At 43.6% G+C, this 21,194-nt stretch overlaps 1 protein-coding gene across 1 annotated transcript in view; it reads right to left on the bottom strand.

Annotated features, from left to right (window-relative positions):
• Ttll11 (tubulin tyrosine ligase like 11) overlaps nt 1-21,194 on the bottom strand; it is a 265,404-nt gene that overhangs the window by 31,651 nt on the left and 212,559 nt on the right. Inside the window, exons 7-8 of the mRNA XM_005004045.4 lie at nt 10,223-10,468; nt 366-472 (exon numbers count right to left, since the gene is read on the bottom strand). Coding sequence (XP_005004102.4) covers nt 366-472; nt 10,223-10,468 — 353 coding nt within the window. The remainder of the gene's footprint in view (nt 1-365; nt 473-10,222; nt 10,469-21,194) is intronic.

Raw genomic sequence — 21,194 nt, forward strand, 5'->3', positions numbered from 1 at the left:
CTGCCACTCTAGAGTACTCTTTGCTCCGTTCATGCACAGCCTAGCCGACATGAGCTCAGCAAATGTGTGCTGAGGGACGAATGGATGCATGCAGAATCCAGTATCCTATCCCCAGTACACATGAAGTGAGTGCCTTAAGCAGAGACGAGGTCAGCTTAGAACTGGAGAGAGGTGAGGCTGGAGAGCAGTCAGCTAAATTCCTGGAATGATGTCTCTGGTGGATAGGATCCTCCTCACCCTTCCCCTTGATAAGAGGGAACAAAAGATGCATCTGTCTCTTACCCTCCCCCGACCCCCAGCCCTCGTTTGCCACACTTTGCAGATGAGGCCTCCACGAGGATGTGGTGGAGCCAGTCATCAGGTACCTGAGTCCCGCTGGTCCAGGGTCATGGAGTTCCACCTCCTCGTGATGTCAATGTACAGAATATCCACAGCGGCCATGGACAAATTGCTGCTGCTGAGCTTGCAGTTCCTGCCAAGGACAGGAAGGCAGATGTGTCACTGCTTGGCTGAAACCCACCGTGTGCCAGCTCTCTTTCAGGCCTATTCTGGACAGACTGCATGTGCCCCCTCCAAATGCATAGGCTGCCCCCCACCCCGTGTATGGTATAAGAAAGTGGGGTATTTGGGGGTGATTAGGTCATGAGAGCAAAGACATCAAGGATGGGATCAGTGACCCTGCATGAAGTGACACTGGAGGGCTTTGTGGCTCTCTGAACTACCTGCTGTGAACAGATCTCCAGAGAAAGAGGCCATGGCAAGCCAGAAGGCGGCCTCACCAGAGCCCCCAGATGCCAGCACCTTAACCTTGACTTCTCATTCACTGAGAATCAATGTTTACCATGTAAGTTGTCTGTCTGTACTATTGTTTGAAAGCTGCTCAGACTGACTGAGGTAGAGTCTTTGGTCAGGCCAGGAATGGCGGAAGAAAAGGGAGAAAATGAGCTGGGCTTAGGGGATGTTAGTTCCTATAGGTGCAGCTGTGGGCTTGGTTCAAGGGCTAATGGGCTGGAGAGAACACAGGGATCGGGATGGCAAGTCTGGAATTGCCATTGGGCAGTGAAGCCTCTGGGTAAAGATTTCACCCTCCCAGCTAAGCAATCAATGTGTAGGCAGTCTTGGGGCTAGTCTGACCTTAAACAGTTACGCAGCCCCCACCGGGGAAGTTCATGTTTCGAAAAACAACACCCCACCACATTTCTATTGATTAGTCCCTGGGCACACACTGCTCCCTCCTGCCAGCATCCAGGCAGTGTCTGGGGTCACGCTCGGAAGCCCCAGTGATGACAGCCATCACCAGCACAAGCTGAAGCCATCACTTCTGTCCAGAAGCAATTCCCCCCGTGCTCACCAGATGGGTCCCCGAGGCCACACCTAGAGACAAAGGCTCAATGTTTTTGTACTTCACTAGCCTTGATCTGTACCCTGAAGATTCTATGTAAGTCCCAAGTCAGTCACACTAAGCCCCAGATTTAGAAAGCAGAACAGCACAGCTGGATCACGCCCCTTTGTGTGTGCTGAGCCAGTGTGGGCATGGCTGAGAGAGGTCTCAGAGAGGTCCCTCACTGTTGGTCCTGACTTTCAGGGAGCCACCTAGAAATGTCAGGAGGAGGGCATGCACCTCTGAGTGCCAAATGTTCTTGTTTAGATGCAAGGAGGCCAAAGTCATCAGGTCTTCAGCCTGATGTCAGCAACTTGGCCTTCTGTCAAGCCACAGAAGGGGTGTTTAGGATCCTACCTCCCTTTTGGGGATGGAAGTGGGAGTGACACTCTGGTTTACTGAAAAAAACCTGCAGCCGTTGTTAGTTCTTTTCCTGATCTCTCTTTCCCTTTCCCTTTTCTTTTCCCAGGGCCAAAACTCCCTGCAGGCCAACTAGGCCCAGCATTTCAGTGAGTGGCCCTGCCTACCGGAGCAGGGGAGCTCTCCGATAGAGAGTCTAGGTTGCAGGGCTCTGGCTTTCTGTGCAGTCTAGAGGTGGCCCTTTGCTTGCCATTGTGCTGGACAAGATCATGCTGGGAGATGAGTCCCCAGGCAGGCTGGCTTTTCCCGAGTCCTAGAAGCTAGACTCGGGCTGGATGTCCCGCTGGCTGAACTACATTCAGTGCTGCTTTCGACTTTTCAAATGTATTCACATTCGTTGTGTCAGCTAATGATAAAGTGGGTCTTTGATTTCACATTTGTCATTATCCCTCATGTGGACAGTTCCCTTAGGAAGCAGACAGGTGAGCAGCCAGGATTGGGCATTCAGAAACCCATCCTCAGGCCTCCATCCTAACGATGGTGCCTGGACAGGCTAGTACTCCTGGCATAGTTGCTACCTCCCTCCCTCTCCTCCTTTCTTCCTTCCTATCCACATTTCCCAGGCCATCAATTCACATCCTGCTTCCCCCTGGGGCTCCTGCTCCGTATTTCAATCACAAGTCACCATGGCAGACTTCAAAGCACATCAGCGCACAGTTATTGAGCACCAGTAACAACATGTCAGTGGACGCCAAGCTTTTCATGTCACCTGTCACTGAGATGGCTATCTCTATTGGCTTCTGCTGGGGACAAGGCTCTGGTCTCTCCAGAGGTATCCTAACACCCTGTACTGCTAATTTCTAAAGCTTCATTAGAGTAGGCCACAGTCTTGCTTTAATTACCATATCGGTGTCCTCCAGGCTACCGGCTTGCCCACAGGACAGGGCACTGTCTGGCTTGCTCTGTGAGTTAATGGGGTATAAGAAAAGAAAACCAAACTGACCACTGGTATATAGTTATTTTTTTCTGACAGGAAGAAAATAGAAGTGTCAAACCTTTAGTAGGAGCTGTAATTTACCAAGGAGAATTCTCCATTTATCCCCTTCCAAGGTAATTCATCCTCCCTGGCAATGCTGCCGATACAGTTGATTGCAGCATCTACTGGCAGGACAGAGAAAGAGGGGATCCATGCCAACTGCAGGAGGCAGGAATTTTTATTCTGTCGGCGTTTATTGGTCACCACCTGTATGCCAGGCACATTCTTGCTCCTGAGCTCTAAGAATCTCTATGACCACTCTGTGAGGGAGGAGCTCCTGATCCCATTTCAGTGAAGGGTAAACTGAGATACAGGAAAAGGGACAGGACCTTTTCAGGAGCTGGGGTCCATATGCACGTTTTCCTCCAAGGACAGAACAGTGGACCTGGAATCTGTGGGGAGGGGTCCTAGCCCAGAGCCACAGGAAGAAGTCAACAATTGAGTATGAGGCCAGGAGCCAGTAAGGCTAGAGCCCGAGAGTCCTCCTGCTGGGAAGCATTGGGGGAAGAAAATCAGAGTCTCAGGTGACATATTTTCTCAAATTTGTCCCTCTGATCACCAAATATTCTCAGTGGACTCAAACAGAATGAAGAAAGCTAGAGTCAAGATGTCAAAACTTTGGAATGATTTTTTCATCCGTCTAATCCACTCAATATAGAATTTTATTTTATTCTGGGCACAGAGGGCGGAACAGAGGGCTCAGAAAGTGCACAGGATTTCCGAGCCTGGATGGGTAGCTCCTCATCAGAGACAACAGTTTTCCCTAATGCCTGGGGTTCAAGTCTTCCAAGTGACTCATGAGTGGAAAAATAAATTCTTCAGCAGAATAGAAGTTCAAGGAATATGATAACCCAAAAGCCAGAAAGATTCCTAGAGAAGGATTAGCTAGAAATGAAATTAGAAAACACCATCTTTGGAGTCAAGGGCACATGGGTTCACTGAATCTTGGCTTTACTGTGTGACCTTGAGCAAATCTCAGGAGCTCTCGTTTGTATGCTGAGAACAAGGCTGCTCACCTTCCCAGGCCCTCGGAAGGACCCACCCAGTGCCTGGCACACATGGAAAATGGGGCCTGGCAATTCACAGCCTTCCTTTATGATGTAGAACCCGTTTGAAAAATTACTTTTTGCTAGTTGGCTTGTTTTCCATTTTTTTTTTAGAATCAAAGGCATTTGCGCAATATGATGGGAGAGAAATCACAAATCATTCAAGTTCATTAGGAGCCCAAGTATAGAAAGATTTGAAACGATCATTCCCATTTCCTCTTAACTGCTGACATCTCATGGGAAATTTAGGAACCGACTTTCCCACTCCATAAAATCCTATTTATAGAATTTCTTTTGTGTTCATCCTTTCTCTGTATAAGCAAGAAGCTTATTATTTTTTCCTGGAGAGGTTTCTAAAATATAAAAGCTAACAAATAATCATATTTATTAAAAAGAAGTCAAAACCCACATTTCTACACACCTGGAGAGTGGGGAAACAAGACCAGGCTGGTTTTAAAAGTATGCAATTTAAAATGTTAGGATGGAGACTGCAGGCATAGAATGGCAAGGGATTAGCCCAGCACGGGAGTCTCAAAGTCACGGAAGCAAGGCCCCTTCCACTTCAATCCTAGAATGCACTAACCTACCCTGCTGCCTCTCAGAGAATTAAACCCCCTACCGCTCCCCATTATGAGGCATATTAATATCTCCTTATGATAAAAGGGAGCGGAAAGAGAAAAGGGAAAGAAGGGGAAAAAAGTTCTCTAATTCAAAAGGAGACCCAGGATCAGAAGCCACCAGGACTGGGCAGGGATTTCAAAGTGGAGCAGCCCTGAGTAAAAGGAAGGCTCACAGTGCAGAGGGGCTCACGCATCTCCTAGAAATAAAATCGGTTCCGGCCAACTGTTGAATTCTCAGGCTGCCTTCAAGGAAAATGCAGCAAGTGAAAATTGGGGTGGATTTCTACCGTGGGATGAGACACGTTTGGCAAAAGCATCCCACATGAATTATACTGGGTGCTTTCCCAGATTAGTAATCCAGTAGAAAGGGAATAACAAAGAGGCATTTTCCCCAAAGAAAGCTGTCAAGCTGAAGAATCAGTTAGATAAATTCTCTTTCCCAGAGCAAGTAGCATTCACATCCCAACAATTATTATTAAAAAATGTTTTAAAGAAACAAAAAAAAGAGGCACTTAATTCCTGGTGGTATGTACTGCAAGTTACGCGCCTCCTGTGGAAATGACATGAAATGCTGGTTTGATAGACTAAAGTCTAGACAAGAGAACAACAGTTCATTATTTCTCATTTCTTGGTGAAAAAGAAGAATAGAATATGGCCAGCCTGGCATTAGCATAATTCACTCTGAAAACTGCTGATCTAGGCAACACATTCGGAGAGATAGACCCTGCGAACAAATTCATTTGCACTGTTATTATTTTTTCCCCCTCGTTCTCTTCAGGGAACTTGGAGAGAAGGTGAGTAGTAGGCATGAAAGCCAAGCTCAGCTTCTGAGCTGTGCGAGGAAAAGGCGTGTGTACCTCACTAGCCAGAGTGTCTTTTTCAAAGTGCTCCTGAGAAGGCGCTCGGTTCAATGTAACATATGGCATAAATATTATTAATTCATAATGAGGCAAAATTTAAACCAAAGTGGAAAGGAGAGAGAATACTTGTTAGCAAGAGAAACTGCCTGCTGTTAAATTTAACTAGCAAGACCGAACATATCCAGATAAATCAGAGCAGAGAATATCATCTTTTCCCATTAAGTTGCTATTGGGATTTCTTGGAACATTTTAAAAGGAAAAGTCTGTTAGTGGTTGTGTGATATTTTGTCTGTTTCTTCTTGCATCTTTAATTATGACAGACATTTGTGGAATGGGAAAGCAGGCTTGCTGTCTTTGGGTGATCTGTTCCCCAGCAGAAGATGTCCCTCCTCCAGGGTCAAGGGCATCGTGGTTCCACTGGACAGCCTTGGCCACAGCCTGGGAACATGGCTGCAGGGACCTAATAGTCTCTAGTATTGCCAAAATTGGTTTCCCCAGAAAATACCCTTAATTACAGAGAACAAAGGGATGGGAAACTAGGAAGTCTATCACATAGAGACAGATTGGTAGCAGTATTTTTGACATCACCCTATTCTAGTCTGAGAACAATTTTTAAGGACTCTTTTATTAGGCCCAATCTCAATTCTGTGGATAAATGTCCATGGCTGTCACATCAGAGCTCACCCTTGCCATGGCTTCTACAGGCATCCAGTGCTGTGGTAGAACCTACAGAGTGGTTAAAATTATCATTTGATTGCCAGTTTTAACATTTATATACATATGCCAACATTTCACATTAAAAATCAGTGAGTCTAGCTTCTTTTGGATAATCCCAATCAGGCACAGCCCTTCCCATAGACTGGGTGGGGCTCTGTGTCCCCCAGGCCTGCCCCCTACTTCTTCTTGCCAGACCCCTGTGTTAGTTCACACTGTCTGGAGCTCAGAAAGAGGCAGACACCTGGCAGGTCTCACAGGGTCAGTGTACGTTATAGCTCCTAAGATATCCACATGGGACTCTGTTGTCTCTTCACCACGGTCCTGAATTGAGACTCCTGCTCAGTGGTGCAGACAGCTGCCCAGAAAGTTCCCACCTTGCTCCAGGAAGTCTGGGCCCATGGACATGTTATGCCAAAGTCCCCTACTGTCTCAACCTCACCGTTCTCCTGGGTTTCTATGTGCTTTCATAGTGTCTCAAGTACCCTCACGAGCTGTGTCCAGTGTCACTGGCTGTTTGTTTGCATTCCAGGGCTCAAGAATCACAAAGGAGCAGAGACTGCCTATCTAACTCTTCTCTTCCTCTCCTTTTTCTCTATGATGAAAGCGAAGATGCACAGAAAAAAAATGTCTATTTCCTAGCTTCCTTTGTTACTGGCAAATGAGACGGAAGTGGATACAGCTTCCAGGAAAGCTTTTAAGGGGATTTAATTTATCTGTTAGAGATCTTCGCTCTTCTTCCCTTCTTACCTAGAGTTCAACCAGGATGGCCATCTTCTGACCATAAGGCAACCCTGAAACTGGAAGTGCATGCTTAGAATGGATTAGCAGGAAGACAAGAAAGTGGGACATGGATTGTATTTGGGAGTCTTGGCCAGATCTAAAATCCTCATTACCAAATTTCTTGTTATATAAGAGAAAATTTACTATTTAAACCATTTCTACATAAGACTCTTATTAGTAGAAGTCAAATGTAGGTGCTACAAGAATCAGAGCATATAAGGGCAAATAATGACATGTCCCTGCTGACTTCTTTGAAAATTTCCACTGCTTAATGGACATACTGATCACAAGACTCCTATGAAGCAGGCATTGGGCCAGGTGCTTTATGATATGTTATATCCCAACTCATAGTAATAGTGCAATGTAGGAATGATCACCTATGCTTTGCAGACAAAGGAACTGAGACTCACAGAGGACAAAGGATTTGCCCAAAGTCACACAGCTATTAAGTAAATGCCTGATCCTGAAGCCAAACCTATGCTCTTTGACTTCCTTTTTCCCCCAAATCTCTCACCTTGAAACTAACACAAAGCCCTTCTCAAAAATCACGTTGCACACACCTTAAAGATTTGCTCAAATGTCACAAGTTCCTGGCAGTGCTTTTGTTTACCATCCTATGTGGTATTTATACACAGTAGTGCACCTCTCTGCCATTGCATCTTCTGTAGGAAAATGGATGCACAATGTAAGTGAAATCAGTCAGACACACAAACTAAATATCACATGATTCCCCCTCTATGAGAAATCCAAAATGTAAATAAAGAGCAAAATAAAAGATAGATGGTGGGAAATGGAGATAAAGCTTTTTCAAATGGGATGGGGATCAAGAGATGGAGGGAGAGGGAAAGGAGGGGAGGGGGATGAAAAGAATTAGATGCACTGTGTACATGTCCCAACTCCACTCCAAGGAGGTACCAAGACATGTACTAAAAGTAAAAATTGAAAAATAACTATCAGAAAGCTAGAGTTAAAATTTATACACTTTATTTGAAGAAAAGTCTTTGGCAAGAATGGTTTTCAAACAGTCATGCTTTGCCTTTTGACCTGTATTGTTATGTTGTTATGTCCTCTTTTATCTCAATCTCTCCCTTATTCATTAAAAAAATTATTTAGTTATTTTTTATGTTTTTTTAATTAAGGGGAAAAATTTAAAAAATTAGCAGGATATAGTATAGTAACTTTTTTTGATTTCCTATTAACTTGTTTTGAATACTCCTGTAATACTCCCACTATCTTGTTTTGAATGATTAGACTCTGTTCCATTCTGTATGATAGTATCAAGTTTGAGGGTATAGGCAACTACTTTGAAGGCAATAAGATTCACTAAGATGCCCATTCTGGTTTGACTATTATCTCCTTTGGAAGTCCTGTAATGTTTACAATGTTTAAGTTTTATTGGTCTTGTTCTCTACTGTTTTGTTCAACTTTATAATACCTAATGAGATAGACAATTCTTTTTGAGGCAACAAGAGACATTATGGTAACCATTGTTGATAACCTTGTACTCTGTTCTTATATCATGTACCAAGTTTATCCTTGGTTTTGACTGACAGCTTTGTTTTGCCATATTTTACTTTATTCTCCCCCCCCCAAAAAAAGTAATAAGAACTAAGGAGTAATAAAACCCAAAATGTGTAAAGTTTGTTGTAAAAAAGAGAGGGGGAAAAAGTGCTCTAAAGGATACAACTGCAAGTGTGTTTAGGGGTGTTAAATAGCTGACCATATTAATGTTTTTGGTTGGATCATTGAACACAACTGTTTGCAGTCTCACTGTTTGAATGTCCACTTTGTATGCTTTGATACTGTGACTTGACCAACTATCTCTAAGATGATAATATGTAATCTATTAACTGGTGATTTCTTACTGTTTTTTTTTTTTTTGTAGTTCTGTATTATTTGTACCCTTACACCGCTTTGTTTTGTTTTGTTTTTTCTCTTTTTCCTTTTAAATAAAATAAAAAAAGAAATGGTTTTCAAATCAAGATTTCTAATTATTTACTTTAGAGAATAAAACTGTGAAGAGGGTGATTTTGAGATGCAAAGTGGAAATATTAAAAGCAACAAGGAGGAAAAACAGCAGTGTTGAGGGTTGGTGGAGACTTTTTTGGAACATGTTAACCACTAAAGGGGCAATTCCCTGACATGCCTATTCATGTTGAAGAGGTCTGGAGTCATCTGTTTGGCACATTTTTAATGAGAATCTAGCTTGTTCTACACTCTGTAAGGACCCTTTGCACGTAATTTCTATATAAATATATATCTTTGAACATGGTAGGAAGAAGTTAACATCAGCTGACCACTTACCACATGCTGGATGTCCCTATCCAGACTTAATGAACCTCACTCACATGCACAATCTCAGGCCACAGGTGGCTTCCGCTCCCAGTTAACAGGACAAAGTCACTGAGGTTTGGGGGTGATCCTGATCTAATCATTAATTTAGGAAGATGCTTGCTTTGCAGGCTGCAGCAAATGTACTACTTATTTGTATCTTGCGTTTTATCTTGTACTAATCTCTCTATTATTTTTGTATTAGAATAAATGCACTAAATTATTTATCAGTTGAATTATTTAACTTTTCTTTCCTGAAATTGACACTTTGAAAGATGTGCCTTGTTGCCCTGTGGTGGCTCTGTAAATACTCAGCTCATAGCCATGTATCATGTGAAACCCCCAGGTTAAGGAGCACAAGGTCCGTCTGACCCCTAAGGGCAATTGCTAATGCATGTTTAAGGACCTAGCTCAAGATGTTGCTCAGGTTTGAGTGTGTCCCCCAAGAATGCCTGGTTTGGAGGTGAGGTTCTCTGTGTGAAATCTTTAAAAGGTGGGTCCTCAGTGGGAGGCACCTGGGTCACTGGGGTTGGACCCTCAGAAGTGATTAAAGCGATTCTTGTGGGACTCAGTTAATTCTTAGGAGAGCAAGTTGTTATAAGAATGAGTCAGGCCGTAAGTTGCTTTCTAGCTTCCTGTCTAGATGTGACTTCTCTCTCCCAGATGTGTTCCTTCCACAACAGTACCTGCCATGAGGACTTCATCGTATATCAAATCAGTGTGGATACCTGACCTTGGACTTTTAGCCTCCAAAACAGTGAACTAAACCTTTTTCCTCTATAATGTTATCTGATTTCATGTATTTTACTCTAGAAATGAAAAACAGACTAATACAGTAGTATGGAATTGTTTTTTGACCATGAACCTAAGGTTGTGAACGCTGTAACAATTATAACATTCATTGATTCACACAGCAAATGAGAATTAACTATCTACCAGAGCCAATGCCTGCCACAAGGTTAATCCAGACTCAAATGGGATACTAATCCAGCATCATTGAGTTCCCAAAGAGCAGTCAGGGAGATCTGACTAGCCAGTTATGGGTCTGGACCTTATGCTGCCCAGAGCCCAAATAATAATGTTCCACTGACCTTATAAAGGTACGAAAGCCTGTTGGTCCCAACTTCATTGTCCCCTTGATTCCCAGGAACCGGATAAACAAATTTGCCATCCTGTCCACCAGGCGCAGGTAGTTGAACTGTTTTGCATACTTGGGGAACACCTGCTTGAGGCAAATGGAAGGCAGGTGGGCTTCAGGGTTGGTGTCAGGGGCACCAGCCAGCTCATGGTCCAGAGGGTTTTCCTTCTCAGCTGGTGATTTCTCAAGCTGCTGAGACCTGAAAGATGCAAGGAAGTCATGATGTAGCGTTCTGCTGGCACCTGCTCCTTTCCCCGAGACTGCAGCAAGCTTGGTAGGTGGGTATTATCATGATTTTTATTTTACACATCTCACAGTGGACCTCTGGGAATGACTCACCCAGGCTCACACAGCTAGTGTGTAGCAAATCCAGGACTGGAACCAAGGGCAGAGCCGTGACTGGAAACTAAGGCTTCCTCCATTCTACCAGCCTGGCTTCCCATTATGGAAAACTTCCTTTTCTGTAGTCATGATCCAAAAGACTATTCTATTATGGAGGAGTCTGGGTTTGATTTCAAACTCCTACTTATGGGTAGTAATTGAATAATTAAGAAATATAAAAATCTCATTGAGGGCTGGCAAGAAGCCATAGACACAGTTCAATGAACAATTTGCAAAGATGCATCAGTACCCAGTTCTAGGAATAGGAACAATTACATTTTCTGGCTTCACTGTTTTCTTATTTGGAACTCATACAAAAAATGATCATAGTGTGATTTCTTAGTCTGGATATTTTATTCTAAAATTATTCTGATAGTTAAGAAAATTAGTGGTTAGTAACTCTCAGATACCCACTTCTAGCATGGAAGACCTTTCTGACCCCAAACACAATGTCATTTCCACTCACCCTGAATCTGGGATTCCTACCTGTTAAGTCTCATTACCAACTTTTAGTTACTTGAGGAGGAAAATCCAGAGTAAATGTCAACCATTCTTCTTCCTCTGTTTCCACCACCAGCCCCACTTCCTTAGTCCTTAAACCTACACCTGTTCTGCCCTGCTTGGGCTTGGTCAGCTCCTATGTAAGCTTCAGACCAGATCCTCCTACCTCCAGGATTTTTGTTGCTCAACAAAATAGCTAACATTTGAAATTTAAAGGATGAGAGGTTGGCTTATGGTTCAAAAGATTCAGTCCATGGTCTGCTGGCTCCAAGGCAGGAACCTTATGGTAGAAGAGTGTGGTCGAGCAAAGCTACATAGTTCAGGGTGACCAGGAAGCAGATCAAGAAAACAGTGCCAGAAGGGCCAGGGATCATGCACAGTAACCAAAGTTATATCTCTATGACTCACCCTGACACCCTCAGAAGTGTGCTTCACTAATCTGCTAGGCAGTTCCTAAATTAGTCAAGTTGACACAAACTTAGCCACCATGTCATCCCTAATTCACTCATCAGGTCGGCACTTTCAAAGCATAACTGACTGAGCCATTTATTTGTTAGCAATCTAGGATTTCTGAGTATGCAGTCCTTATTGTGGTACTTAAAGCCTTTCCTGGTTTCCTCCAAGGCCTTTTCATTTTCAGGTCCTATCTGGGAAGGCATACCATTGCTGCTAGGACCTGAAACTCTGCTCCTCTCAGCTTCTACCCACTGGTCTGGCCTGGGATCACAGACCAGCAGCTACTACACTCCTGATTCCCTTTTGTTCCCAAAGTCTCTTTGTGTATTTGCTACTTGGCTGCTCCTGGCCTGCCCAGAGCTGACACAATGGAGACCTCCGACCTTTCTGTGTCCACTCCAAAAATAGGACACTGAGCATGTATATATGGCCAGTTAATATTGTCCGGCTGATGAGTTGACCCAGGAAAATTAGACCAATGTCTCACGGTAATGAGCTCAACATTACTGCCATTCTCTACTCTTTTTCTCTTTATGCAATGGCTTTGTCCAAGCCAGGGTGCCATCTGTGCCCAGGTTGGGCAATATTGGTGACTTTGTACCGGCTTTCCCTGGCCTTAGCTACCTGGCACACTTGTTCTACCTTCAAAACCTGCTGAGGGCTCTCCTTGACCACACTAATGGTCTTTGAACTCGTGCCATTTCACTTGGCACATCTACGCTATGTTGGTTTCTGGGCCAGCCTTTTTTCTTATTTTGTGAGCTTAGTAGAGGCACAGTCCATATCTTATTCAATTATTATATCTATCGGACTTGGCACATATGAGTTGCTTGGGGAGTAGTTCACTGAATGTTTGAGTTGGGAAATTTCACATTTAATAGCAACATGAGCCCCAAAGAAAATATCAGCATTATGCCCCAAAAGCCCCTTTAAATGGCGGAGAATTTCCATAGGGAAACACCTTGCTTGACGGCTCTGTCCAAATAGTCCTGTCCTCTTGCCAGTCCTGCGAGCCAGCCTCTGGGACACAGAGCTCTCTTGTGTGACTAGCAAGCCCCGGAAGTCCTGTTCACAGTTCTAGGTAGAGCTTAACACTTGCCTCCAAGCAAGGACAGACCAGAGCAGCATGAGGGGAAAATCTCCTTTAAAGGTCACAGTCAGGAGGGTCTGGGGGAAACAAATGCTGTCTCTGATAGAGTAAAGCCCTTGTTCCTTGGGAGAAGAAGATGTTCCCAGGGCTGTGCAATTTTCTTCCAGCAAAAATGGTTTTGTCATTCTCACCTTGAACTTCAGCCAGCAAATAAAAATCAGGTGGCTACTTTTCAGACGAAATGAAGTGTTTCCCCACTAAGGTTGTAGGAAGAAAAATGAGGGAGAAAAAGTGACACTCTTACCAAAAATTAGCTCTTAAATTACTAGATAAGTGGCAGTTACTGACATGAAGAGCACTCAGGAAGTTTTGTTGAAGGGAAGATTTGGAAATGTGTAGTCTGAACATTCCAAGTGACAATGAGAATAGCTCAGAGCACCAACTAGTCAACAGACCTGTTCCACATTCGTGACCTTATTTGCTCTTCACGAAACTCCATGATGGAGACTTTGATTATACCTTTGCACCACGTGGGGAAACTGAGTCTCAGGAAGGTACAGCGCCTCTTCGCCCTCACTGAACTGGGATGATGAATTCTTCTAAGCCTGCACTCTGTTTTTTCTACCCTGCTAGTTTCAAGCACATCCTGATTCACATTGGGGATTATAAAATCCTAAATACTGCCATTTATTTTTATATTTCAAGGAGTCGTATTTATTTTTTTGGATGGTAAGAGTAATTCATGCTCCTCATAGACATTTTGAGAAAAATGTATCAAAGGATCAAAATCATTTGTAATCCCACAACTCAAATATTAATTCTGACATCTATATTTGTAGTTAGGGTAACAATTCATGCAGCCGAAGTCCTTCCTTTTGCCCTTTACACTACAGCACAGATGTCTTCCCAGGGAATTCAGGTGTTTTCAAGAGCATGTTTCCTGTGGACTGTAACACTCTGTACTGAGCCTGAACCATAATGTAATAATCATTCCTCCTGTTAGTGCCAGCGTGGCCTGGCATTTGACTAAACAGAGTCTGATGATCAGTCCCCTCAGTGATGTGCTCCCACTGTGGAGCACCAAATGCTACATACAGCTAGGAGTGGCTTTTGAGATCATTCTCTCAACTGACGTCATTTTGTTGTTGTGTAAAAATTTGCTTAGTATGAAATCTACCACTTAAACTATTTTAAAGTGATCAGCTCAGTGGCATTGATACATTCACAATGTGTGACCATTACTGCTCTCTATAACAATGCTGAGAGAAGAAATTTAAACCCAGGCAGACAGTGACATTACCACCAATGGGTCACTTAAACAAAAGCACACTGTCCAGGTGGTGGCCTCAACTTGGGTTGTCCTGGTGATGGGGCACCTTCAGGATCTCTCAAACAGGACACATTTTCCTAATGTCATGTCAGGGGATGTCTCTCTGCAGACTGCTTCCCTCCTGCCCCAGAGCTGTGCAGAATGAGTCTGTTTTCTCTCCAATGTGACAGTCTTTCACATGTCTGTCAAAGATTTCTGTATCCATCGGATGACTACCATTCTCTATCTTTCCCAAATCCCAATTAGTAACTCCAAGATAAAAAGGACCCTCGCATAACACAGCATTTTCATGGACTCTGAACCACAGATTCAAAGGAACGTGGTTTTATTCGACTCAAAGAAGACACAAAAAACATAGCTGATATATGAGGAAATAAAACAATGAGAAATGGTATCTTTGCTGGAGATAATTGCGATTATCACACTGAGACCCAAGCCATCACAAACACTGTAAAATCCCGTTTTTAATTAATAGCATTTTAATGGAAATGTTGTGCTTATGAAATAAAAGCGACTGGTAAAGAAAATATAAACCAAGCTTACTAGTCCTTTGGGTTCATTTTTTTAAAGAATTGAGTTTGGTGTATCCTTGATTCATTATAATAAGGGAAATATTTTAGAATGTTTTATCTATCATCATTTTTCAAATATAATGGAATTATTTTTCATTTAAACTCAAGAAAAAATATATCTCTATTTTCTCTGGAAAGCTGTTAAAAATCACTGCCATTTACTGGGCACCTACTATATATCAAACATTGTACTCAGCAATTTACCTACCCCATCTCATTTGTTTCTCATAAGAGTTCTATGAGGTAGATGGAAACTATTCCCATTTTATAGATTAGGAATCCAAAGCCCAGAGATGCTGAATAGTTGCCCCAATTTATACTATGAGTTGTAGAACTAGGATTTCTACTTAGGACAGTCTCACTCCGTATTCCATGCTTAATCCACTATATCATTCTTCTATGTATTTGATATCAAATAAAACCATAGACATTTCTTATGCATAAACTATGTGTATTGCGATTAACTGCCTTAGTTACTTTTCTTATTGGTGAGACAAAACACACAGTCCCCAAACTTAAAAGAGGAAAGGTTTATTTTGGCTTGCAGTCTGTAGAGGTTCCAGTCCACAACAGCCTGGCTCCAAGACAGGGGGACACGGCAGAAGGGCATCACAGAGGAGAAACAGCACACGGCAGACAGAAGACAGCACAAGCTGCAAGCAGCAGAATCAAAAGCCCTCTTTCTGTCCCTTGTATTCTATTCAGGTTGCATATCCTAACGGTGGGTAGCACTCACATCCAGGGAGGGCCTTCCTATTATCCAGAACTATGACAAACCAATCAGTGGACCGATTTAGTAACCACACATTCTTAATCCCAACACCACAAACTTTGGATCCAGCTGCCTCATTCAGTCATTGCTTTCCCACCCACGTCTAGCTGTGTTTTTTACTTTAAACTCTATGAATGGTTACCCTAAGAGAACAGAATAATCAATCAAACACTAGCTGAAGACTTGAAGAGCGTCCAAGACACATTAGATACTATCCTAGATCAGATAAACTCCCTCGCTATCTTGTCAGAGTAATTTTATAAAACAGACAGGCCTAAATTCTAGTTTGGCCTTGTCTTAGAAGATCACATATGACATGCCCAGCAGATTTGCCAGGGAAACAAAGAGGAAAAGGAAATGTAGCAAAAAAGTGCCCGCCTCCACCCCAGTATACTTGAGTTCATTAGTTGCCCAGATAATATTTTGTGGGTGCTCCTTTCTCCTAGAATCAGTGGCTCCCTGTGATGCATTGTCGGATCACCATAATGCACATTGTATAAACTAATCCACAATCGACAAGCCATTCTGCCTCTGTACTTCCCATACAAGTAAGTCCTACGCCACCAGACATCAGGGCCTGGTATTTTGGCAGTGATCCCAATCAGTGCCCATTGATGTAGGATGACTCTGTCTCCAAATCTTGGGTGCTGTTTCAGGGTCACTGCATGCCGTTGCATCATAGCCACATGAGGCTTTGGGGAGACATCTCAATTGGCTTTGTTCTGTCCTGTTCTGTTGTATTTTTACTACTTTCAAAATAAAATTCAAAAAATTTTTTAAAAAAGAAAAATGTATCTGCCTCTAATATGCATTTGCGTCAAGCCTGGGTGAGCGTGGTTAGGAAAGCGCGGTGAAAGGGTGGTCCCTGGGGCAGCTGCACAGGGTCTCCTGAGAACTTGTTAGAAACACATATTTGTGGCTCCCAGCCCAGACCTACTGACTCAGAAATCCCGGGAGTGGGCCGGGCAATCTGTTTTAGCAAGTCCTGTGGGCGGCTCCCGTGCAGCCCTGGCTCTGAAAATCGCTGGTCTGAGTGCAGGAAGAGGAGTCCTGATGTAGAGGCAGTGGGTATTGAGCCAGGAAGCCAACACAGGGGACACTTTGTATGAAAAAGATCTGACAACCACTGCTTGGGTGTGGGGGAAAAAGTCTGAGAATCACCTAGATCACGTTCCTGGCAGCACTGTGGCTTGGTAGGATATTCTGGTGGGCGGTGGCGCTGCATGGCAGAAGGGTGTCAGTGGGCATCTTTCCCTGCTGTTTAACCAAGACTGTTCCTCTGTCACTTGGGGATTACAAATGGGCATGTACTGAATCAACATTCCTGAAGAAAATGCTAACCATGCACCAAAGAAGTCCCTTAAATTAGGCCTGCAGCTAATTTAAAGAGTTGGAGGATGAAGTGGCTAAAAATAAACATAAGTATCAAGCAGCTCAGCTCTGTCACTTGATAAATCTCTGCCATGACAGAGGTCCCATTTGCTTGATGGGCAATGTGCAATTTGAAAAGAAGGCGATAGACTACAAAATGTGTGAGAACTGGGTTTCCAAACTGATGAGGAAAAGAGCTCAATGAGGATCTTAGCCTGATACTCGAGGCCCTTTAAGACCCAGACCCACGCTGCGGCTCCTTCCACAGGTTCTCTTTCCTGCCAGTCCTGCCTTCCCCTGAATACTGGTCTGGCCACTTTCACCACACTCCCATCGCTTGGTGTAACATCACCAGCAGCAAAGCGCAATGGTGGCAATAGCATTAGCTTTTACTGTGTGCCAAGAACTGCAAGCTATAAAATTTAATACTGATAAAATGCTATGAGGTAGATGCTATTATTATTCCCATTTTACAGAGGAAGAAACCAAGGCCCAAGAATATAAACTAGGGGCTGGGGATTTAGCTCAGTGGCATAAGCACCTGCCTTGCAAGCAGGCAGTCGTGAGTTCGATCCCTGGTACCGATAAAAAGGAAAAAGACAAAAAAAAAAAAAAAAAAAAAGAATATAAACTAATATGTTGTAGCAGGCAGGTTCAGGAGGTCTTGCTTATTAACTACCACATTATACGGCTTCCACATAAGTAGCTATCAGGCACTGAGTACCTCAAGGGTTAGGCAGCTTCCTTGCTATATCTCATTTTGGCCCTGGAAATGACCTGTGAGTTAGGCTGTACCAGCCGAGTATGCTTGATCCAAAACTCCAAAATCAGAAGTTTTTCAAAATTCAAACTTTTGTGCCTTAATATGAGGCCTCAAGTGGAAAATTCCATATCATAGACCTTTGTTTCACATACAAAACTATTTAAAATAGTGTATAAAATTACATTTAGGCTATGTATATAAGGTGTGTATGAAACAAAGAATTCATAATTAGAATTGGCTCCCCAGATATTTCATTATACATATGCGAATATTCCAAAGTCTAAAAAAAAATCCAAAATCTGAAACACTTCTGGTCCCAAGCACTTTGGATAAAGGATACTCAACCTGTGTCAGTGGTCCCATTTTTAGTGATGAGAAACATGAGGTCCAGATGTTCAGCTACTTTCCAAAGGTTACCCAGTTATTAAACATGAACCCAGATCTGTTTCACTTCAAGGCCTGGCCATTCTTCACTCTATCATTTCAACTTGGTATAATTATGCAACTTATCTGAACTCACTTTCTCCTCCCTTGCAGCAAGAGAGCGACATGTTTTACTTGACAGGCACACAAAGCATGAGCCCAGCACAAAGCGGTGACATTGCTTAGGATCAAAAAATGCAGCCTTTCTCCAAAGCACCAGGCTGAGCAGCGTGATGGGGGAAGGGGCTGTAACTGACCTCAGCGTGACTCCCTGGCAGGGTCCAATGCTCATCTAGATGTGGCTGTTCCCTTTTGTTTGCCAAACAAATCAATCTGTTACTTCACAGTTACCGGCTCACAAGACTCATTGACACGGAATGTTTGTTGAATGCAAATTAGTGAGGGACTCGCGGCAATGGCCATAGCCAGCCCTCCGTCCCTGCATCAGGGATGATTCCCAAGAGCCACCATCAGCCTGGGGTTGCTGCATGACCATTTTTCCTGCTGGGTCAGACAATGAATTAGTAAAAGGACAAACACTAGGACTTATTCTAAGCCCTGCTCCCACAGACCTGGAACTCATGCCATTTCAGAGAGGGAGAGGCCTTCAAGGGTCACTGGACCCAGCCCTCTCATTTTACGGATGAAGGAGCTGACAGCTCATTTTACAAAGACCTCCCAATTCACTTCTTTTCCAACAGAGCACTCTGCCCTGTGTCCCCAAGCGCAGAGCGAGTGTCCCCTTCATGGCAGTTCCTTTTGTTTGCTGTTGTGCAGTGTGGTGGCAGTGAGACATTCTATGCACACAGGCCAGGGAGGGTGCTGCAGGGTGACTCCTGCTCGTAGGGTTTGTGACTGGTGGTCCAGGGAGTTTGGGGTGCATACTAGGAGGTGGTAAACTGAAGCATGGCTGGACCTCCAGCTCTGCTACTTTGCAAAATGCATGACCTGAGGAAAGTCATGTGACCTCAAAGTGTTAATTTCCTTTTCTATGAAATGAGAGTACTATGGGTATGTAACCTACAAGACTATATAAGAACAAGTAGAAAAAATGGAACAAATGCTTATCACACTGCCTTAATGCCTGTCAATTACATCTGTATGTCCTGGCCCATATCCAGTCACCAGCCCTCAAAGGTGAACACTGGTATTCACTTCTAGGAACTTCAAGGAATATGGGTTCCCTGCCTCACCCCACTGTATGGAACTGGACACTAGATTTTCACCCTTATGTTAGGTATTCTGACCACTCAGGAAGTCTCATGTCTGGCTCTTATCCTTTACAGTACTTATGGTTTCTTATTCTCTTTGGTCTCAATAGATAACTAACCACACTTTATCTGATACCCTTGTCCTCTGTAGAGGATGTCACAAAACTCATGCATGCAGCAGTCAGTGTTTACTAGAGAAACATACATAATAATACAAGATATTCAAATATGTAAGGATTTATAGATTGGCTTACAAAAGCCACCAGCGTCAGGTGTGGGAGAGTGCAGGGGATGTCTGCACATTTGAGACCAAAGGGATCAGGCAAAAACTGGAGCTCACTGCAGTGTCCCAGGTGAGTCTGTTTCAGGAAGTGTATTGGTCTGCAGTGGAAGACTAAGAGGTCGATGTTGGAGGCTCAAAAGTCCACCACGAAATGATGTCCAAGGTAAAAGAGAAGGCTGGAGCTCTTCTAAAGGAAACAGAAGCAAGACTTGCTTCTTCATTTCCCTTTTATACGATTCTGGTGACACTCCTCCCTATGGTGGGTCTTCCATACCCAGAAACAATGCTGAGTGTATTTTGTTTCCTCCTCAAGGTGACACAATCAACCAACCATCACAATGCATGAAAGAGATCTTTGGGGCTCCCCACACAGAAATAAACTTCAAAGGGGCTGCTGGTGAAGACCTTGTCACATTTCCTTTCTATAACACAGGGAAGTGCAGGCAAAGTCCCCTGCTCCAAGAGAGGCATCCAGAGAGAGGCACACCCAGTTCTCTGGACCTTCTGGCCAGAGCCTTTAAAATAAGCAAAGGAAGATAAGAGAAATTGAACCACTATTGGGCTTAAACTTTAGAGCAGGTAAAATTCTGAATGCTTTGAATGCTTGCAGCCACTTTGGCAGCAAACAAGGAAGGCACTTTTTAACCCAGAGGCCTTACAGTCCCTGCTTTTGTCCCTGAACAGCTGGCTGCTGTCTTTCTGCAGATGATTTGCTGCTGCTTAGCTTTTCACCAGAACCCAGAGGAAGAGTCTTCAAATAGCCGCCCATGCACTGGCTGTCGGAGGCTCACTGGACAATCAAACAAGGTCTCTAGTCTCAAGTAGGATGCTCAGGAGCCCCTGTGGGCTGGTCTCTGCCTTCATCTTCCCCTTCCCATGCCCCTCCTTCCCTTTGTCCTCTGTAAGTGCTCTTCCCAAGTTAGCCACAAGGAAAACACTTGTCCTCAAATATCTGAAAAGTCCCTGTCACCCTTCCCAAGAAACCTTCTGCACCTTTCAGAATCAACCATTTCTTTGCACATTACAATCCTCTGTGCATTCACTGTCATCGCTATGCCCTTCTTGCTCTTCCTCTTCCTCATCACCACCACCACCACCAACGACAACAAGATGTGTATGACACTAAGCGCTCAGTATACATACTTTTTATTTCACAGGACTTATCACACACATTCTTTCATTGGATGGAAGGTTCCAGACAAGCAGGCTCCTTTATTGTTCTATTCATATCTACATTGATGACTTCAATATAGCTGCATTGTCAAAATATCTGACAATGAATATTTGAGTCACTGTTTCCACGAACTCTCACAATAATGCAATTAATTAGACACAAATATTAGCTGGAGTTCACACCCTGGAGATATGGAAGTTTAGACAGGGTTAGTCAGTGGCCTCAGTGAACCAGAAGACACATTTTACCCCCTGCACTACCACAGCCCTCTACTTCTAGTTGTCAGAATGAGTCTTTCTTCCTCCTTTACTCTCTCTCACTGGCTGGGAAGAGCCTGGCTGTACATTGGGAGAACAAAGGTTTCCTAGTGGCAACAGCAAGAGACGTCTTTGTGACAATTGTAATCAGTGGTTGTATTAGCCTCTTTTACCACCTCCAAAATTAGCAGAAAAGGCCAATTGGAGCTCTCATTGTAGAGCTCTACTAATGAAGGGATCCTTTTAATTATACACTCGGTGTGTGTCTGCCACCAACACATTTTAGTGTTTAAACACAGTTCTGCACCAAAGTATAGGGCTGTGCAAACGCCAGCGATAAG

The sequence above is a fragment of the Cavia porcellus genome, unplaced genomic scaffold (assembly GCF_034190915.1).
Source record: "Cavia porcellus strain 051 isolate PalLab524CR breed Dunkin Hartley unplaced genomic scaffold, mCavPor4.1 scaffold_1, whole genome shotgun sequence".
NCBI lineage: Eukaryota > Metazoa > Chordata > Mammalia > Rodentia > Caviidae > Cavia > Cavia porcellus.